The sequence below is a fragment of the Cyprinodon tularosa genome, unplaced genomic scaffold (assembly GCF_016077235.1).
Source record: "Cyprinodon tularosa strain WSP-4 unplaced genomic scaffold, ASM1607723v1 ctg124, whole genome shotgun sequence".
NCBI lineage: Eukaryota > Metazoa > Chordata > Actinopteri > Cyprinodontiformes > Cyprinodontidae > Cyprinodon > Cyprinodon tularosa.
This window is the reverse complement of record NW_024038048.1, coordinates 749,470-771,769: the sequence shown is the minus strand read 5'-3', so window position 1 is coordinate 771,769 and position 22,300 is coordinate 749,470. Positions and strand designations below refer to the sequence as shown.

General features: G+C 37.4%; 1 protein-coding gene across 1 annotated transcript in view; it reads right to left on the bottom strand.

The window, feature by feature from the left end:
* Positions 1 to 22,300, bottom strand: part of iglon5 (IgLON family member 5) — a 184,077-nt gene that overhangs the window by 6,304 nt on the left and 155,473 nt on the right. The window contains exons 4-7 of the mRNA XM_038276327.1: positions 22,154 to 22,273; positions 11,220 to 11,351; positions 10,838 to 10,958; positions 5,005 to 5,156 (exon numbers count right to left, since the gene is read on the bottom strand). Of these exons, the coding sequence (XP_038132255.1) occupies positions 5,005 to 5,156; positions 10,838 to 10,958; positions 11,220 to 11,351; positions 22,154 to 22,273 (525 nt within the window). The remainder of the gene's footprint in view (positions 1 to 5,004; positions 5,157 to 10,837; positions 10,959 to 11,219; positions 11,352 to 22,153; positions 22,274 to 22,300) is intronic.

The window sequence follows — 22,300 nt, the reverse complement described above, 5'->3', positions numbered from 1 at the left end:
AAAGGAGTAAGGGGAAAAAAAGCAAAGTTACTATCACATAGAAAATTAGTTTTTACACTCTGAGGGACAGAATCTCCACATCAGTAGCTCTCCCATCCATCACAATTTACATCTACATTCAGAGATTTTCACACATGACTTCATACATATCGATTTGTAATCTGATTCATGGAAAAAAAAAAATTTCTGGCTGCTGATTTATTAAATGATAAAACCAGGTATCAAATACTCGCTATATGTCTCTAACTAAAACATGCCAACTAAATTTAGCAAACATTTTCTGCAGCATTTCAACAATTCAACTGATATTCTAATGCACTTGAAATGAAAAAAAATAGCTATTTTTCCACAATATTAGGCTATAAATAGCAGGCTTGCACAAATTTCTAATCTATTAAGCATTCGTGCTTTATATGTTGCAAATAACAGTTTACACAGGGGAACCTACTGATGGCTACATACAGCATCTGAATCTATATCACCATCTCAGTCATAAAGCTTAATACCAATGACCTTATAATTTTTGTACTTGTTGCTTCACTACGACATTTCATAACCATGATGAAGCACAGGAGTCATTAATTTCACTTAGGTGTCTCTGCGTTCGATACATGAGCGGATAAAGGTGACCTTAGAAACCTTAATGAATATTCAGAACATGCCAAAGCCCTACACATGTCAGCATGTTTTAACACTATCCAAGTTGTAATTTTTAACAATCAGAAATCATTAATTTTACACCATTAAAAGGATGACAATAATATTTTTCCTGTGGCAATTTTAGCTATCCTGGCCAGGACTTATGCAGTATCAACATTTCTATATCCACATGTTTTCAAATGTATTTGTTAGAAGAAAAGAAAACATCTAGGTCAGCCATGTCTAAAAAAGAAAAAGAAAATAACAACTCAACTAATTGTTGATTATAGTAAATCATGAATTAACTGTTTTGAAATTTGAAAACCAAAGTTTACTTCCAAAAGCTCAACTTAGATTGACAACATGAAGAAGGCTAAGCACATTGAAAAAGGCATCAAATTATTCAACAATCTAAGGAAACTATAAGAAATTATGAGAAGAAAATAACTAGCATCTATCATTCTATAATGGCAAAACTATTTCAAATACTTTGAGAAGCCAGAAAAGTAAAGTGTTAGCCTTTATCCTCAGTACTATGAAGAAACTATGGAGCAATTGAGAACGTTTTTGGGAGTGACCGGACAACTTAAGCTACGTAATCCAGGAGCTTCCAAATTAATCATCAACAACATCTAAAAAGAGCAGTTTTGTTTTTGGAGTCCAAAACCTCTGGCATACTCATTGTTAACTATTTGTATATTTATCTAGCACACACTAGGATCCATTTAAGCTTATAGAGGTGTCCTTTTATAGCTTTTATTATGTCCGATACAATATTGATATTGCATCTTTAAGAATGGAAAGATACAAATGTTGCCCTGTTATGATATAAGCATGAATCATACATACTTTTATTACTTATGTTGTGTTTAAAAAAAAAAAGAAAAAAGATTTGATTAATTTATATGACCTTTTAGGTATATTGGAGGATTTTCGAGAATTTTTGAAAAGCCGCGTACTCTCCACTTTAAAAACAATGCACGTGCAAAACCCTGTACCTACTCATGAAAGGGAATGCCTATCAAAGGCTTGTGAGAGCATGCATATGCCCATTTCTCCTCGTGCACACTCTGTTTAAAAGTTGCTGTTTGCATTGCTCATACAAGCTTACTTTCCAAAAGAAGATTTTCCAATTTTCCACTACAGTATGTCAGACTCACCACCGCTAAGGGAAAATGGGAACGAGCATGTAGCACAGCTTTGTGTAAACAAATCACTGGAATGATTGACAATTAGGAGGACCACTTAATATGATGATCCACTCAGAAAAAGAGCATCCTACACTGTACCTTTAAACTGAGAAAAATAGTCAATAACAATAGGTGTAAGAACACGTTATCCATGAAACATTAACAAATGGGTTACATTAACTATAGACAGAAGCTACTACCGGGTAGCTGATATAAGCCAATATTATTCTTTTACCTGACATTGGACCAATTTAAACCTATAAACATATTTAAAAGTAAGTAACTCCAGCTCTAGATTAGTCAGTGGTAAAATCTGGTAGTACTGTGAGCATTTCTTTTGTTGTGAAATGCATATTCATTCTATGGAGTTCAGACTAACTTAACATCTGTGCAATCCACAAAGTGTATCTACATCATTGTGCCAAAACAACATCTAGCTGTGCTGAAATTTGGAGTCCACTTGATGGACTGTAAGATGGATCCAGCTGTTCAAACTTTCTTTCTCTAATATAAGTCCGCAATCATCACTTGGATAAGCAAGCCCATTCCATCCAGCTGAGAGGCATTCAATAATTAATCCATTGCACACAGTCTGATACAGGAATTAATTATATTGCAGCGCAGAAGGGGTTTATGATGGCAGTCTCTTACCTAATCTTAGCTATGGCTCACAGTATGTGATCAAAGCTGAGTCATATACTGACATACAGCAAAATATTACAATAATCATGCAGTAGAGCACCGCAAAGTTATTTTGCTGGTTTGCTCAGTGGGAGGCAAGAAGAACTGGAAAGCTTATCAACCTGCTAAGCTGATATTTTTTCTGACCACATTGGTTTGATGTAATTGTAGACTTTGAGATACTTTTACAAGAGATATTCACTGCAGAGGAGTTCACAGCTGAATAACATCCATATATGAACCAAGAAAAGTGAGCTACTAATCAAATTAGGCAAGGCAATAACAAAAAATGTGTTAAACAAACAACAACTGCTATTCCTATATTCCATTTGCTGCTAAACAATATTCTACTGTATGGGTAATTGGAGCCATGAAAGCGTTATTGTAATATTTGTAAAATATTTTTTTATATTGTTGGAATTCACTTAGTTTATTTTTGTTTTATCATATACAGATTTTTTATGAACTCTGAACCCATCCATCCATACATCCATCCATCCATCCATCTTCTCCCGTTTAGTCCTTGTCAGGGTCACGGTGGGGCCAGTCCCTAACGTCAGCAGTCTATTGCTGTACTTCAATATTCAAATGTATTTTTATCTTATTTTTGGTGTTAGTGATATTTGGTTACAAAGTGCATCGCCCAAACAAACAGTGACAGATTGATAACAGTCCTGACACAAGTTCAACTTTTCAGTGAGTCCAAGACTTGGAGTATTCTTACAAGTTTTTTTATTTTTTTATTTCATAGTAAAAATAAGCAGTAAGTAACTTTCTAAATTATAATTTTTTATATTTTTATGTAAGTGTTATTGTTTTGGATGATGACAATATTTGGTATTTATTCAGTTATCTTACTTGAGTAGTTCAACTTAAGGTATTTGATTCTTATACAACAGGTTATAAAGACTGTAGCCGGTTTTGTTTGAGGGGAGCAACAGATTTAGGTATGTTTGAGGATCATGTTTATCTGATACCTTATATGACTTAAAGAGCATCACAAATAATATCTATTTTAGGTAATAGAAGTTAAAACAGAATAGCCTTAAGTATTAAACCTCCAAACACTAGACGTCCCATTTTAGTCCAATAATAGATGTCGAAAAGACGTTGCAAAGCCAGTTTTCAATATCTTTCCAACGATCTGAAAATAATGGCTTTAAACCTTTCACATTTCAACCAAATGTATACATTGATTGGATATAAATCATGTCCTCTTTATGTCTTTTCAACCAATTTTTGCTCGGTGGGAAATCAGCTACATAAAGAAAATCTCCTGTTTCCTGTGGGTTAAATACAAGGTGAGTCTGCTTTAATCCTGAAAGCCTTTACCAAAAGACACTGTTTGGTCTAGAATAGGCATATTACTCTAGGAAAACAAGTAAAATGTATCATGCTAGCATTATCATGCCATCTGAAAAGGTAGGGAGATAACACTTAAAAGGTTAAACGCAAAACCCTTCATTAACCTTCTGTCTTTCTATTTCCACTTGTTTTACAGTTTACAGAGATAAAAGCGGACGTTTTATGCTGCAGTCTTCAACTAAAAAGCGAAAGCTTGCAGTGACTGAAAATGATATATGTAATGGACTCATCGACAGGCAGTAATTGCAATAATGTGCCAATTTTGACATGATTGAGGGTTGGTGGTGTTAAAAAACTGCATGGCGTACCTTTAAAATGGTGAACAAAGAGGTACAGCAGCAGGGAAATAAAGTCAGGTGAGTTAATGACACCAAGGGACAAAATATGAACAGAAATACCACAAAAAGACTGATTATGGTCCGATTCTCCTCAGCTGGTTGGGGAAAGAAGCGGGGTTTGTTGTATTTTAATGATGGCAATAGAAGATTAGGAGGGGAAAAGGAGGCAGAAGGACAGATGATGGAGAGATAGGCTGACACAAGTGACTGCAGTGGTGAAAAAAGAGAGCAGAAAGATGTATGGGACTGATGGACGAGTGAGTCATTGAAGGGAGACTGGAAGAGATAATGGGGAAAGGAATGGAAGAAGAAAAGGGATAGATGAAGGACTCACTTAAGATGGTAATGCCAAACGCACTAAAGGGAGGGTGATGGGAAATGGAAGGGTAGGAAATCGCTCATTGGGGACGTTTAATGTGAATTGGGCTTCGAGAGAAATGACAACTTCTCGGGTAACAGGACAGAACAAAGCAACAGTCTGTGTGTACAGGCGGGTGTGCGAACAGACGAGCGATGGTGGGGGAGAGTCTGAGCACACAAAAAGAGAAAGAGGCTGTAATATAGGCAAGTAAGGCTTTAATGGGGCGGAGAATAACGTAAATGGAAAGAAGGAGGGAGTGTAAAGGCTGAGTGAAGGCTATGCAGTGTGCAGAGCAAAAACAGATTTAGAATATTTTTGCAGCAGACAGTCCTTTCTAACTCCAAAAAGTCACAAAAGATAAATGTGAGCACATTTTGAAAAATCGATGTGCTTGCACACATGGGTGTGTGAGATGTGTGTGATAACTTACGAAACAGCAGCATACTGGCGTTGGAGGAACCCAGGCGGTTTGAGGCGAAGCAAGTGTAGTTGCCAAAATGTTTCTCTGTCACATTGGTAAACAGCAAAAGCGAGCGTGTCTTCTCGTTTTTGATCCGTAAGGTGTTGTCATTCTCTACCGGCCTGGGTTTTGTGTACAAAAGCAAAGAAAGGATGCAGAGCGATCAGGTTTTTTAGAGAAATAGAAAGAAAACACAACATAGCATCACACCATACTAAGTCTGCAGAGGAATATATTGCTCTGGCTATCATTTGACAGGTGACAGTGTATTAGCCTCTAAACAACGTCCTACCTTATTCCTACATTAAATTCTTACTGATTGTTTACAATAAATACATTACAAACAACCCTACACAGCTTATTCCCATAAATCTTCTTTTTACTATATTTTTTGAAACTCAAAGGGTTTTCTATGTTCAGTCACTCTTTACATTATTTTTCTATTGCATTGAATTTTAAATAATAGTTGTTTGTTGCACTTTGAGTCGACCAGAGGCAACTTTTCAGTTTGCCTGTATTTCTTATAAGTATATGGTAAAATTGAAAAAAGTTGAATTGACACCACACAATCTTTGATCTCTGAATTACTTTTTTTACTGCACATAAAAGAAGAACCATATGCATTTATGCCAAAAGAAAAAAAAATGAATTTATATTTTTTGGCAGACTTGTAATCCAACAGTGAAAAATACTATAGTTCCCCAAAAGTGGCCCTTTTGAGATTTTCTGAGATACTTTATTATTAACCTTATTGTGAATGGTGGGGAAGTAAATTCTTGTGTGTTCATCCAGCCTTGCTTGTCACTGTTTTGAACTTTTTAATTTAGCTATAGCTGTGAATATGGCCTAACCTGTCTGCCATATGCCAGATTGATACATGTAATTCAATTTGAAATCTACACAGTATCCATCTGGAAAGGCTCCTGTGGAAAGTGTTCCCAAAAAGGAAGAACTTACAGTACAATTCTTCAAACTGATTGGGTAAATCACCAAGTGGCATCTGCCTCCCATGTCAAGCTTTTAGCCAAAAGCAGCATTAGTAGCAGCTGTGATGTATCACAACTAGAGGAGATAACTGATAAATCAAATTCTTCCCAAATTTAGTTGGGTGGAACACACTATCTTCTTTCCCATCCACAAAGGCACAAAATGCATTCTTTTGCATGTTTTCAAACAAGAATTAAAACAGTATTGCAGTTAAAACAGAGGAGTCTAGAGGTACATCCACCAGCACAGCCAGGTTGGTTTTACTTCAGCTTGTACTGTTGGTTGGCATCATAAATATCACTGAATTTCATTGGTTCGAAATCTGTATCCGAGGGTAATGCAACTTCTGGCAAGATATATTTTTGGGTGTTTGCAATTCCAAAATCTAGAAAGAATTAATCTTGCTTGCAAGGTCAAATATGCCCAACTCTGTAATTGTAAATTTATTCTAGCAATTTTCTGAAGTCCATTTAATCCTAAAATTCAAAGTTTGAATAAAAGGATAATATCAAATCTTAGCACTATTTCAGTTGCTTGCATCAAATCAGTAGGATCATTGTGCAGTTTTTTCTTGTTAGGGTGTTTTTAGTTAGAAGCCTAGTACAAGTTAAAGCAACTTTTTTTTAACAGCATTAAACTTTAAGAAGAAATATATTTGACAAAACAAATCAACTTCACTGACCTTGTTGAAAAAAGACTTCACAACACATAATGCTATTATTTTACTCAGGGTGGTTTGTTCAGGATGTGCTGTGTTCAGTTCTGTCACATGCAGTATTTTTCATGCATTTATGTATTTTGCAACAAATCGAAAAAGAAAGAAGGTCAAAGAGTAACAATACTTTCCCTAAGCATTGTTTTTTTAGCTATATAACAAAATATTTCTTCCTAATTAAACTTAAAATATTCTGTTGTTCTAAGGCAGTTGCCTGTCCCCTGTGAGGCTTTTCAGACCTTGACTGAAGTGTAATTCAAAGCAATATGGTTACTTTCTAAGGGTGAAGGAATAAAAACCAAAAACATGTTTAATGACAAAACATACAAAGGATGACTTAAGGTCTGTTTTTTAATAGGAAGGAGGGAAAATAACATTTTCTTAGAAATACAAAATGTTACAGATGAGTCTGGAGTCTGCTCTTCTGCATTACAGTGACAGATAAACGTTGTGCAAAAGCATTGGACTTTGATCTGTGTAAATATGCCATCGTACTTTTTATATGGAATAGAAAATCCCTTTATTGTCCCACAATGGGGTAATTTATAAAATGACTTTCCACAAATTATTTCTTTTACAAAAAATAGTAAAATTTTTCAAGTAGTGAAACCATCTCCAAAAAGCAGAAAAAATAAAATAAAAATAGAATATTTAAATTAATTGGAACAGAATGGCTGCCCTAAATAGAGAGATGTATATTTTAGATGCACTTCTTTCCTAACTTCTGAATTTAAAAGCTGAAATCCCCCAGCATGTCATTGAGCTCAGCAGAGGCTTGGTAACAAGCCACTCATTTGTTACGGGTGTGTTGGAGAGCGGATGCATCTTAAAGTTGCAGGATTTTTGCTCTCTAAGTCTGGATTTATGCAGCCCTGTATACAGGATAATCAGATCAGCACTGGGTCAGCTTGGCATTGTGGTTCCTAAACTTTATTTTGAAATATCTGACTTCATAGATAATCATTACTTTTGAGGGCTAATTGTGTTTCTTGGCAAAAAAACAACAAAAAAACAACAAAACAACTCATCCTTATCAGAATTAGCTCAAATCTGTTACAGGTAAGAATGTTTTTAAAGGTAAATGAGGTATAAACTCTTGTGACAATCAATGTGACATCCTTTTTTGTGACTACATTTTTGTATGCTTTTGTGTCTACCTTTTGTGTTCTGTCAATATCCTGTCATTACTAAAGAGGAGATTGGTTGTGCCTCATGAATCATTCCAATTAACCCCCTGAGAAGGTTAATAAATAAAATATTTTTTACAGATATCTATAATAGGTTATTTGTGTTTAGATGTTTAGTAAAGATGGATTGCATTTATTTTCTGGCCACCAAGCCTCTTAATGCTCTCTGCATCACCAGCTTATCTTTAAACCTATTTAGCCAAAATTCCTTTAGGGAATGGCGTGACAAATTAACTGCCATATTTACAGATTCTGTTTCCAGTACTGGAGGAAAACTAGTCCAAAATAGATCAGTGGCATACAAAGCCATTGAAGAGAGCTATCCAAATACATTGGGTGGTCTAAAGACAGTTGCAGGCATTACATTTATTGTAATAAAGTAGTTCTTATTTCAGGCAATTCCAGGCTTTGTTTTAAGGACAGCCTTCTAATAAATCTATTTACATACAATGTAAATAAATATTAAGCTAACAAGATTTGTTTTATACTGGGGGATAAGGAGTGCAGCTTTTCCTTTAGTTTTTATACAGTAAAAGAGTAATTAAACTAACAAGTTCATCTACTGAATAGGGTTGTGGAAGAAATGAATGAACAAGATCCAAAATAAGAGTCATCAAAAGGCAGATCTGTAAGTGACCCGTTGTTGAAAAGAAAACCATAGGAAATCTTATTTACCAGACGTCATGTGGGGGATATCTGTTAATCTGAATCTGTAATCTTAGACTCTAGATCAGGGGTGTCAAACTGGTTCCAGAAAGGGCCGTGTGGCTGCAGGTTTTCTTTCCAACCAAACAATAGCACACCAGACCTCTTTCATATCATCAAGTCATCATGTTCAGATTGGACTCCCTTGATGAGATGCTTGGAGTCTGGTGTGTTATTGCTTGGTTGGTAAGAAAATCTGTAGCCACACAGCCCTTTCTGGAACCAGTTTGACACCCCTGCTCTAGATAAAGCTGGTTCATGTTAAGCTGGTTTGTACATGTAGCTGTGATTTAAGTGAAAACTGTCTTAATAGTTTATCAACTCAAGGTTGCTGAATGCAAAAACACATTATTTAGATCTTTGTTTATAAAACATTTTGAATATTTTAAAATTGTATCCACACTACTTTGTGTTGGTCCTTATATATATATATTAGGGGTGGAACGGTTCACAAAATCCACGGTTCGGTTCGGTTCACGGTTTCGTGGTCACGGTTTTCGATTCAGTTCGGTATATGTTGATTGATACACCGAAATCACATAAAAATTTATGAAATTAATAAAAAAATACAAAAAAATTAATGAATTGTAATTATTTTTAATGATCCGCAGAAACCCTGGATCATTTCCGCATGTTTTGCTGCTTTGAATTTAATCATCTCGCGCATGCCCTCTACGATCTCCAAGGAACTCAGAGCGGAGCGGACGGGAGCCACAGTGGAGGCTGTAGGCTTTGCTTTGTGCAGGCGGTCTGGAGCGCAGCAGGGCGGAGCGCTGACAGAGTATGTGGGATTTCGGGGTTAGCATGACATGTTGATCATGTTGCTGTTAGCATAAACAAAAAGTGTTGCACAATGCTTGCACACTGTTGCACTATTATCCACAACTTTCTTTCCGCCGTCATCGTAGGTCACTCTAAATGCAAAGTGATCCCATACAGCAGACCTATAAAATGCTGCTGGCGAGTCTTCCAACACATGTTCTTTCCCACTCGCCATACCCTCACAAAACTCCACAATAACTGATTTTTTTCTGCTACACCCGGCTACACTGCTTCGCTTCTTCTTCTTGTTTACTACTGGTGGTTGGCTTTGGTCGCAGTACCGCCACCTTCTGCTCAGGAGTGTAAACGCTTCGCCTATGAGAAAAAGGAGCAGCGCATGAACCGAAAGCAACACACTCGAACCGAACCGAGACAGTCGAACCGTTCGGACGGTTTTCATAAACCGTTCCATCTCTAATATATATATATATATATATATATATATATATATATATATATATATATATATATATATATATATACAGATGACACCTCAGTAAATGTCTCAGACAGCGGGGAATAGAAGATGAGGTACCAGAGACCCCGTCATGGGAGAATAAGCCCATACACGGAATGTACCACCAAAACATAACTGAAGTGCCGGATATCAGAAAATCCTACCAATGGCTAGAGAAAGCCGGACTTAAGGACAGCACAGCACTCATCATGGTTGCACAGGAGCAGGCCCTAAGTACCAGAGCAATAGAGGCCCAGATCTACCACACCAGACAAGACCCCAGGTGCAGACTGTGCAAAGAGGCCCCTGAGACAATCCAGCATAACTGCAGTTTGTAAGATGTTGGCAGGCAAAGCTTACATGGAGCACCATAACCAAGTGGCTGGAATAGCATGCAACAACATGTGTGCAGAGTATGGGCTGGAAAACCCAACGTCAAAGTGGGAAACACCTCTAAAGACGGCAGAGAATAACCAAGCCAAGTTCCTGTGGGACTTCCAGATACAGACGGACCAGTGGACAAAAAGCAGTGGAAGCCGTTGAGGTTGACATAGCAATATCAAGTGACTGCAACATCAGGAAAAAAGAACATGAGAATCTAGAGAAATACCAGGGGCTCAGAGAAGAGCTGGAGAAAACCTGGAATGTCAAGGCATCAGTGGTACCTGTGGTCATTGGGGAACTCGGGGCAGTGACCCCCAAACTTAAGGAATGGTTACAGCAGATCCTTGGAAATATATCAGACATCTCGGTCCAGAAAATTGCAATTCTAGGAACATCAAAGATACTTTGCAGATATTCTGGGGCAGCGGGTGAGGAATATATACATATATCTATATATATATCTATATATATATATATAGATATATATATATAGTAACTTAAATAATCTTCACAACCCCAACCTCCAAGCTATAGAAACAGTCTTACCTATGATCGTCTCTGTACCACTCAAATGTGGCTGTTGGAACTGCCATTGCATCACACCTCATGATAGCAGGCTTCCCCAGATAGCCAGGCTGGTTCTTTATCTCTGTGATCATTGGAGGGTCTGGTGGGTAATATTAGGGAAAAATCAGCAAGAGTCGGTTCAGTAATTAGTATACACTGACCTTTGCTAAATAGTCAAGTGAGGTCTGATGGGGGAGTGCATGCAAGGTTGAAAAATGCCTGTAGACAATTAAATCAAAAAGTGTACGTACTAATGTGTTCACAAAATTTACATATATTATCTATACATAATTATGCACATAACGTTGAGCTTTATTATGACCACTGGGCCTTTCTGTCCAACAAACAGAGAGGTACTTACAGTTTACAGTAACTCTGACCTTCTGCTGGTCAGGGGGAGCCACACCATTGTGGGTGATGCATTCATAGTCCTCGGCCTGCTCCCTCTTGATCTCTGTGATGTCCAAGAACTCCCCCTCGCTCACCATCCCAACTAATTAAAGAAAGGGGAAAGTCAAAGGTTACAAAACATCAATTACGATGTGACCCTGTGTGCAGATTTATGGCCCATTACTTCAGGTACAGCATGTGCCCTTCCAGCTTATGACAGTATATGAGCATGCAGAAGGCCAACATGCAAATAACTGCAAATGAAGCATCATTCAATTCTGCCATGGAATATTGATGTAGAAAGATGGGAGGTGTGGTGGAAATCAATATCATGATAATTAAAGTCGTAATTATACGATGAAATGGCAGTGTTTGAGGATAATGTATTTATCAGCAGACACTAATGAAACATTTGTAATCAAGAAAAATGTATCATAATAAATATTTTGCCAGTGGCTGGTTCTACAGCAAAAGTAAAAAATAAATAAATGTACTAGGTCATCCAGAAAAACCAACACTCTGCGATGTAAGTGTCACTGTCACTTTTAAAATACCAGGGGAACTTGGGTACTATTCAACAAACGACCGGATGAGCAGGGGTGTAATAGCTAATTCACCACATTACATGGTGAGAAGAACATTTGGCTGTTATTTGATGTTGACAAACTCCCAGGTGAAGCAAAACCAAATTAGTCAGTCTAGCACTTTTCCTCGGGCGACGAACATCTCTTCAGAGGTGCAGAGTTGAGGGAATAGATTGCGAGTTATTGCTTCTTCATGTAGGGAATGAATGTTATTGGCTGAATGGTGGCAGAGACAGGAGAAAAAAAAGAGACTGATAGTGCACATATTCCTTTCAATGAGCCAGCTGTCTCTATACTTCTAAAGGCATCAGGATTATGAGTTAACTATGAAGTCCAACTATTAAACCGTTTCTGATTACATCAATGTGAACCCCTCTCCAAGGCTAAACAAAAAAAAAAAAAAAAAAAAACACCAAACTACCCACAGACTGTAGACTTCAAGCTCCTATCATGAACAGCTCTGTGACAAGGAATTTAAGGACAAAAACAGGAACACACACCAAATAGATCCTAAACGCTACGATTATTCCTGTCAGAGATTAGTGCTGCGCTTCTAATTGAAGATTATACTTAAGGATTATTAGTGAGGCTACTGAGCTGGAGACAATTCACCGTAGCTGAGCAACGAATGTTGATGCAGTGATGGCTGCATGTGCCACCCAAGAGATTACAGGTAGATGTTAGGTGTTGTGGTGTTATTCAGTTAAGTCTTATTCCTTATTTGACTGGTTAAAAAAAAGGGAAAAAAAGTACACCGTAGGTCTGTTGTGACACTATCCTTTTAAAATACCAAGTTTTCTTTAATAAATTAGAAGCAGATTTATTACTGCAGAAATGTTTCCCTTTTTAATATGATCTATAAAATGCCTAGCTCAACTCATTTCTATATCAGAAATTTAAAAACCCAGAAAAATAAAAATCTTGTATGTGCAGCCTCCAAAAGTAATACCTGGAGACTGGGTTCAGAACCAACCATCAAACTCATTCAATAGACTGATATAAACCCGCAAGCTTTTCATCTTTTTTTTTGTAAATTCTTGTCTCTTTCATCAACAAAGAATTTCAGAGGCAGATTTACTCTGTGGCTAATTTGCACTGTAAGAAAATAATTGCATCCAGAATCATAATAATTAAATTTTCTTTTTATTGAGCTAAAACTGGGTGTTAAATTGAAAGCAATTGTGGGTTGCTCCAAGTTAAGAGTTAATAATGGTACAACATATTGTGTTTACCGGACCAAACGGAAGAAGAAAATGTTCATTCCTCTGAAAGCAAACATTTTATTCATCAAATGTATAGCTTATTAAAGAGTAGTGTCATAGTCAAGACCACAACCAACCGAGACTAAGGCGTACAAAGACAAGGCCAAGACCTTTAGAGCGCAAGACAAAAAAAGAAGACCACATAAGGCCAAGACCAAGACAAGGCCAAGACATTTAGATGCCAAGACCCAAACCATATAAGGTCTTGGTTTTGGCCTCTAAAGAATTGACCCTTGTCTTGGACTCAGTATTCCTTGGTCCTTGGCCTTGGTTGCTGTGGTCTTGATTACAACAGTGCATTTGTTGACCTATTTTGACAGAATGTTTACTTTCAGATGTACACAAAATATACCCGCACAATCTGACAGATTTTTTTGCATTTTTTTGATAAAAATGAACAGCAATGTACTTCAGCATTGTATCCAACTAAGCAACTAGCTATATTTAGCACCTTTTTAGACCCCTTAAGAGAGTTTTTTTTTTCAAAAATATTGCAAGTTTTTTAATTTCTTGTTTGGGACTTGGATGACAAAACATAAACCACCATTTGCTCTGAATTTACCATTTTCAGCGAAAACTTAGTAAGCAAGCCCCTCCCTACACTCCGAAACACAGGTAGCAGCACCTCTCTATAAAAAATTCTTCATAAGAGCACCCAAACATGTTGGATCAGGCAAGTGTCATCTCTGCTGTGTTGCCAACCCCAAGGTCAGTAAATGCTTTCAAATCACATAGGGACGTTTTTGAGAAGAAAAGCCCACTCAAAGCATCAAGGGCAGTATATTGACTGCAAAAAAATAAATCATGTATCTCAAATTAGGCTAATAATTGGTTCAAAATATATGCAGTATTGTTTTAAGTAATAAATAAAACTGGCGCTTAAGCAGTGCTTCATAGTTTTTTCTTATGCTAACCTGATCATTAACAGATACATTTTATAAAATAAAGATGTTCAAATAAAATATCACGTAGCGATCAAGTGCTAGACATAAAGAATAATACACCAGAGTGGGAAGAAGATGCAGTGATAAAAGATAAGCAAGATGTGAAAAAAGCCACACAGAGAGGAAAGTATTGAGGCATCAAGATGGGTTTTTGATACGGTTGTTTTTTTTTTTCACTGACATTTCATCGACAGCTCCTACAGACTGTATGATGTAATATGACAGCCCTCTCTTGCTCCATCCCCTGAGATCTGCGATCCTGCCTTGCACACTTCTTTTCACTTTGGCGGGAGATCATATCTTAGCAGAGACGGCCTCTGGCACTCCTACAATGGTCAGTAAAATACAGCTCCATCAACCACTTAAGGCTTTTGAAGGAGCCTAACTCCTGACCACCAGAGATAATTGGATTCCACCTTGGAGGAAAGGGGAGGGGGTGATGGAAAAAAAATGGAGAAAAGGATAAGGCTTTCTCCAGCAGTGAAATGGTGCTCTATTTCTCTGGTGACACTGACAGCTTGAGTGGATCTTCAGGGTGCTTGATTTCTGGGCTCCACTGATTCGTTTCCATTACAAAAACCACAATAACTACAAAGAGGTCTGAAGTTTGCTAAAAAAGAGAACAATGTAATTTTTGTGTGGACTCTAAAAGGGGTGGAATTATGTGTTTGTTTCAGTTTCTGTGAACAATTTTTGCAAAAACAGTGCTGACGTGATTTATTTATACAGTAAAGATGTTTTTATTTCTAGATACAAGTTTTTATTGCAATAGCATAATCTATGACTAAAAAAACTTTCTATAAAAGTCCAAATTTTTTAACAGAAAATATATTGATCTAAAACTTTATATTTGAGCATATACTGTATTTTGTTGGGGGGAAGAGGGGGGGGGGGGGGGGGGGGGGGGGGGTCTTGTAACAAAAACGTTGTTAAAGCATTTCCCGTTGAAATACACAATAAGTTAATTTAATTAAAAAATACTTTACTAATTCCAGAGGGAAATTAAATGTTGCAGTGACTCATAACTTAACTTTGAACCAGGTGTTGTAGGTATTGATAGCTGTGGGCAGGCAGGATCCCCCTTAGCAGTCTGTCTTGCACCAGATGTGGAGAAGCCTCTTACCGAAGACACTCTGTTACCACTTAAAAATGTTCTAAAGAGGAGGCTCACTATTGTCTATAATTTTCTTCACCTTATGAAGAATTCTGCGAAGGTTTAGGGTTGCCTTCTTTATTAATTTTAAGTCATTAGCTCTCTAGTCGAGTTTGTATTTATACTCCTCCACCACCTCCACTTCTTCTCCCATGATGTTAATATGTTTCTACGTGTTCCGGTTTCTTCTGATATCTACAACCATCTCCCTTGTTTTGTTAAATAATCTGGATCAGATGATTGTTTCCAAACCAAGCCAAAAATTGGTTCACCAGTTCCCTGTTCTAATTTTCTTGTCCATCTTTGATACACCCAATGATTGCACAGTCTTCGGAGTATTTCTGTAGATGACAGTGCTCTGTCTGATACTAGAAGACAGACATTTACAGAGTAAAAAGGAATGGAGTACCATCCCCTGGGCTGCTCCTGTGCTGCTGATTGCTTGATAAGACACCTGACCCTTCAGTCTAACAAACTATGGTCTGTTTGCAGGTAGTCTTTGATCCACTCTACCTGAGTCTTCTGGAGACTCTCACAAACTAAATCAAGCTGAATCTTGCACTGGAGAAATTAAAGAACATGATCACAGTGCTGTCTGCCTTGTCTAAATGACAATAGGTTTGTTGAAGCAGGTTTATGATGGCTTCATCAACTCCAACTTCATAGTTATAATAATGCTGCTTGTTCGCTTGCTGAGGTGAACAAAAATAAGTCTCTCTAGGACCTTTGTAATGTGGGATGTCAGAGAAACATGTCTATAGTCTTCTTTGGCAATCGAACAAGGCAGGAGGTCTTCCACATCAATGGAAGTGTCTCTTAGGTCAGATTAAGGTTGAAGAGGTGACGTAGAATCCCACAAGCTTTTTTTAGCTTTCTGCCAAAGGTTAGCCAATATTAATTTGAAATGTTCTAGTATTTCAAATATGCCATGGTGCCACACAGCCTAACAATGTTCCCGACACTTCTGAAAGACAAACAAACCCATGGCATCATAGATCCTCTGCCATAGTTAGTGATGACTGGGTCTTTAATGATAGATGGTTGAGGTTATCACATAAGTGATATACAACTGTGGCACAAAAAGAAGTACACAGATGACACATCCATTGTGGGTTGTATCAGGGACAACAGAGAGGAGGAGTACAAGAGTCTGGTGGGGGACTTTGCCCACTGGTTCTGCACCAACCACCTGGAACTGCACATGTCCCAGACGAAGGAGCTGGTCATAGACTTTAGGAGGAACGGACCAAAGACTAATCCACTACTACTGGAGGGGATTCATAGAAATACCTTGGGGTTTGGCTGGATAATAAACTGGAGTGGTCAACACACACCAACCACCTACACAGGAAGACACAGCATGATGTACTTCCTAAAGAGACTGAGGTCATTCAACATCTGCAATAAGCTGTTCGAGATGTTCCACCACTCAGTGGTTGCCAATGTCCTCTTCTACACCGTGGGGTGCTTGGGGACCAGCACATCCATGAAGGACACCTCCAGACTGGACAAACTGGTGAGGCGAGCAGGCTCTGTGATTGGCAAGAAGCTGGACTCTCTGGGGACCGTGGTAGAGACAAGGACACTTAACAAACTGCTGGACATTATGAACAACGCAAGCCACCCTCTGCACACTGTCTTCACCACTCAGAGGAGCCTGATCAGTGGGAGATTGCTCATCCCCAAATGCAGAACCAACAGACTGCTGATCTCCTTCGCTCCCCAAGCCATCAAGCTATACAACTGCTCATTAGGGGGAAGGAGGAGGAATAGGAAGGGGGACAAGGGTCAGCACCCCCCTCATTGGACATCTCATGCAAAACATTGCCTATTGTCACTATATGCAATATTCTTTTCTCTCACTGTGCAATAACACATGTCAACTACTGTGTAGCCTGTGTAATTTTTTCAGTACATCTTTGCAGTATAAGTGCAATATTCCAAGTCAACTACTGTGTAGTTTGTTTAATTTTTCACTTATTTATATTAGTTAGTCTGCAGTGCAAGAGCAATAATGCAAGTTAACTACTATGTAGTCTTCCCTTAGCTCTCTACTGTGCAGGTATTTTTATTTTTAAGGGAAACATTCCAGGACATTTCAACTTTTTTCTTTTTTTTATGCTGTTTCGGTACCTTATACCCTCTTTTTATATTGTCTGTCACATTTTTATCTTTAATGGCATAATTTCCCTGAAGGAGTAATCCCAAGGGGTAAATAAAGTTGAGTATACGTCTAAGTCGTTGACCTTGGACTGAACTTCTCAAACTAAGGGAAATATGTAGAAAACTCTTCATAAGCACGTTTCTAATGATAGACTAGGAAAATTATTTTTTTCTGGCTTGCCTCCCTGAGAACCAGAAGGCATATTAATTTGGTTTAAAGGTTGGTACTAGGAATTACAAAAGTAAGGATGCCACTATCTGCTGCAGTCTACAATCATCTGATTCATTTTACTTACTGTTTTCTTTTTTTAGTGTTTTAGCTATTCTAAAAAGCTAAATGACATTTAATGAACAATTTACCTGGAGACACAGTGCTGAGACATGTCTGGCTGATTAACATCCTGGAAACTAATTTGGGACTTTTAGTGGATTTTAAGAACATCTAATGATCACTGTAATAAACTAGAAGCTTAAATTAATCATTGATTTTTTTTAGAAGTAGTGATCAAGATATATTGGTGTGTCATAGTAAAACAAAATTGCTCAAATAAAAGTGAAAGGGTTGATCTTTATAGAACCTTTGAAAAGGCATCTATCAGTTATAACTTGTCTGACCTATAAATCCTGACTTTTCTTTTCTATAAATGTTAGTTCAGGTGCAGAAAACTGTATCCATTCCCAGCAATTGAAGAATCACGGAGCAATAGTACAGTAAATTGGTGTCAATAATTACAACAAGAAGAATGAAAACGGCAGCAAGCACTTCAACAAGCAGCAAACAGGATGAACCTGCTCGATCAGAGTTCATGTGAAATTATTAGCAGAAGCCTCTTTTCCTTTGAATAAATGAAGACAACATTAGGTGATTTACCATCAACATAAAAAAAAAACATTTATATTTTGGTTCAGTACTTTTTATGTAAAAAAACAACAATTTTCAACTTTTAATTATTACCCATTCAGAATGGGTCAGTTCCAGAAGACCTTAATTAAGATTATACCAGTCAGTACTTTTTCCAGTCATCTGCTCACCGTCACAAATAGGGAAAATCTTGATCTGCACTTGTTTTTCTTTCCAATACAATTAGCAACAGTGTAGGCCTGTCAAAATACCAAATGTTTTCTCACAAACGTTCTATGAACAGTAAATAAGACATTGCCTGAGGTAATTACTGACAGTTCAAAGTGCATTGACGCACTAAGGTTACTAGTGGAAACTATGTGGTGTTTTATAACTAAAGACAAACAAACAAGCGTGTAAGTGCCAGAGATAAAGTTGAATATAAAAAAGACCTCCGCATTTTGCTAAACTAAAGAGAAAACACATCCCACATCTGCTGTTAGTGTAGATGTAGCTAAAAGCTGCTCTGTTTTACAAGGTATAGTTTTATGGATTAGACCAATCAACATTGCTTTTCCTACATGTTTGAGTTTCATAGACAGCAAATATTTTCTATGTAGCTCACTTCTACTTCTTTGAAAGCATTGATCTCATTTTTGAAGCAAAAAGTCTCATGTCTTTCAGGTTTCTGTGAGATCTCTCTTCTGCTTTTATTCTTGACATTTTAATGCAATTAAAAATGGAACTTCTGAATGCACAACTATGATGCTTTTTTATGGCTCTTCTAATTAATAAATTTTAAGCTGTTGTGGATTAATGAAGACTAATCCTATACAAAAAATCTCCTGAAATGGCTGTAGTGATTGATTACTGTTTTTCTCAACATTTCTGACAAAAAAGTGTCTTGTACAGAAATTAACTTGTCCTTTACTAGTACTGCCTTTTTTCATATTGTATATATTTTAGTAGTTTAAACAATCTAAGGTTCACATTTTACTTCATTAGGAGTCAAATCTGTCTGTGTTTCTTTTTGGTTTTGTTGTCACTGAAGTATTTTCCTCCTCCTCAGCTCTGTAATGAATCAGATCGCTCAATCAATCAATAATTCTATAAATAAATCTTCATTTGAACTAGAGGCCAATATCTTTTTGTCATGTTTGCAGGTATAACTAAGACAAGCATAAGACCTTTACTTTAGTTACAATGAAGAAGATGACACCTGGAAATAGTGGTGCAGCACACTATCGCTGTATCATGCAAGTAAGATTTCAGAAACACAGACACTCTGAAGGTATCAGGGACTCTAAGCAGATCCCTGTGACCTCTGATGTGCACCGGCTTCTCCTTATCCATGGCCTCCTGGTGTAAATTCACACATAAATACACACCCATTCCATCCAACTTAGTCTCTTCTCCAGATTGCCCTCCCTGCAGTTTTTCTCTGCAGTCTCTGAGTAATGGGGACAGATGGCTAGCAGCTTCTTGCTGTTACTTTGGGCTCAACAACCCCTCCATCCCATTCCCACCCCTCCCACCTGCTATTTCCAGCAACCCCTGGTCTCCTACAACTGATAGCTTGGTTGTAGAAACTCCCATGGAATAGCAATGTGGGCGCTATCTCATTCTCTGCTCGCTAAGGGGTTATGAGGGGGTACGGGAGGGGAGGGAGGCAGGGTGAGATGATGGGGGCGGCTAGAGAGGGAGGATTACTGCTGACAGAGAAGAAATGCTGTAGGCTTTCAAGTGAGGACAACCGCGCAGAGTTTGTGATGGGAAGTTGTGTCTGTGTGTGTTTGTTGCAGGTGTGCATTCAAGCGTGCTTTCCTTTTTAGCTGTACACTTCTGTGTTTCTGTGGGTGTGTATGATCTCCACTGTGGTTGTCCCTGCCCGAGGTACTGTACGCTACTGCGCAGCATAACAAACAATAACTGTGCAAAGAAGGGCAAACATGGGTAGAAACACAGGAGAAGAGTGGGAACCGACCTCTGAGAGAGCCTACAGCTGACTGTACATACACCATTACAGTTGTTGGTGAATATATTAGCCCTGCACTATAATGACAGTATGTTCAGTAGTTGTTCCCCCTGACCTACTTATTATTGCTTTCTTGCTGTTGCTTCTATATACAGTACATGACAGTCTTAAAGCAAAACATTAAAGTACAACACAGAAGTGAGGACTAAAAAATCTCTGAAAAATCAATAAAATTCCTAAAAGAAATGACATAAGAAAAAAATACAGAACTCCACAATAAAGCAAGGTTTTAAAATCAATAAAACAGCCAGCTTGCTTAACAAGTAGGGACATTTTTTATAGGTTATTTAGAGGATAACTCAGTGTGCAGCAACACACTAAAAAATACATAAAGATACTTGGAGGTGTAGAAATAATCTGGTCCATTAATTGTGTTGCATAATCTTCCCTTAATCCATTAAATTAGACTTTTTTATTTATGACTCATGCACGGCAAGTTTCAACACAGCCAACCATCTTTATTTTAGTTTTGTCCTTTTTAAACTGAAAAAGATTAAATGCACTGTAGCTATAGACCCTGAAATACCACAAATAGTAAGTTGTTAGAACTGCAGTGGCAAATTAGATTGAAATTAGTAGATCTCCTAGCGAAAGGATAGTGCGGTGAGACGAGAAGATTAGCAAACTGCTTTTACCCTCCTTACAGCTCTTTTATACTGTTTTCTGTCTTAAAATATGCCTAAATAATTTCAGATCACAGAAAAAGGCTGTATTATTTTCAGTGTACAAAAGAATGAGTAATTTCATACTAAATAAGTATCATATGTACAACTACAAAAACTGATATGATATGACTTCAGGACTGGGACGGATGGATCATATGAGAGGAGAAAAATGTTGATGTAAGAGAAGAACTCTGCTGAAATCTAGACGTGAGAGACTGAGCAGGAAGCCCATTTACCAAAGCTTACATGGAGATAATTCAGAGACTAAAAAAATTAGGCTGTATGGCATTAATAATGGTTATGGTAAACATAGAAAGTAATGATTATGGCAAATAAATTTAGGCTACCCATCAGTTGCAAGCAAAAGGATCAAGTGTCAAAATGGGGTATTAATATAAAAAGACTCAACAACTGATTCAGTTGGATAAAGTAATAGTGCTTATTTTATGTTAAAAAGTAAATGCATGTTATAACACTACTAGAATAATACATACTAAGATGTGATATTATTTTACCAGTATTAGCCATAGTTGTTACATTTAGGTACATGAAAAACAATTAGATCATGCTTTTACACATATAGTAGTACACATAATATACTGATTTTACTCATGGTGTTGAGAATCAAACTCGTGTTAAGGTATTGTGTATTTTACATTTAACAATTGCTTAAATGTGATGCAGTAAACTTGGTGCTCCCAAATAGATTAGATAATAGACCAATTCAACTCAGCACTCTGAAAAGGCCATGAAAAGACTGTTCTATCTGACTTAGAATCAGCAGGTTGTAAACTCTGATGGAAAAACTACTACACTCATTATATCAAATACTCATATTTCAAACACAAACAGAAGCAAAAATGGTGTTATTTAGGGCCAAAGTTAACCTTGTGGCCAAAGAGGGGCAGGATAAATGGGTCAAGACAAATTCTGTTAATTTAACTGGTGCACTAGAAAGAATAACGCATAATGTTTACTGTATTTAGTTAAGACAAAAAAACTAGGAGAAATTCAAAATGATTTAGACAAGAAAATGAATGAACAACTAGATCTAAGAATGATGACACAGGGACAAAAATGTAGAAATGGATGCAATGTGAATGCTGATAAGCATTCACATTGTGTGTAAATAAAGCATGGATAGACTATAGCATGCAGCACAGAGACAGAGATGAACAAATATACTGGAAGATAAAGCCGAGGTGTTAACATAAGATATCTGGATATAACAACAAGAAAAGAAGAATAAGTAGCTTACATTTCTGGTCCTTCCATGTGACAGTGGGCTCAGGCCGGCCGACTGCCAGACAGTAGAGGTTTACATTCTCTCCCTCATTCACCGACACACTTTTGGAGATGTTTACAATTCTTGCTGGCACTGAACAGGAAAAACAAGATTCCACCA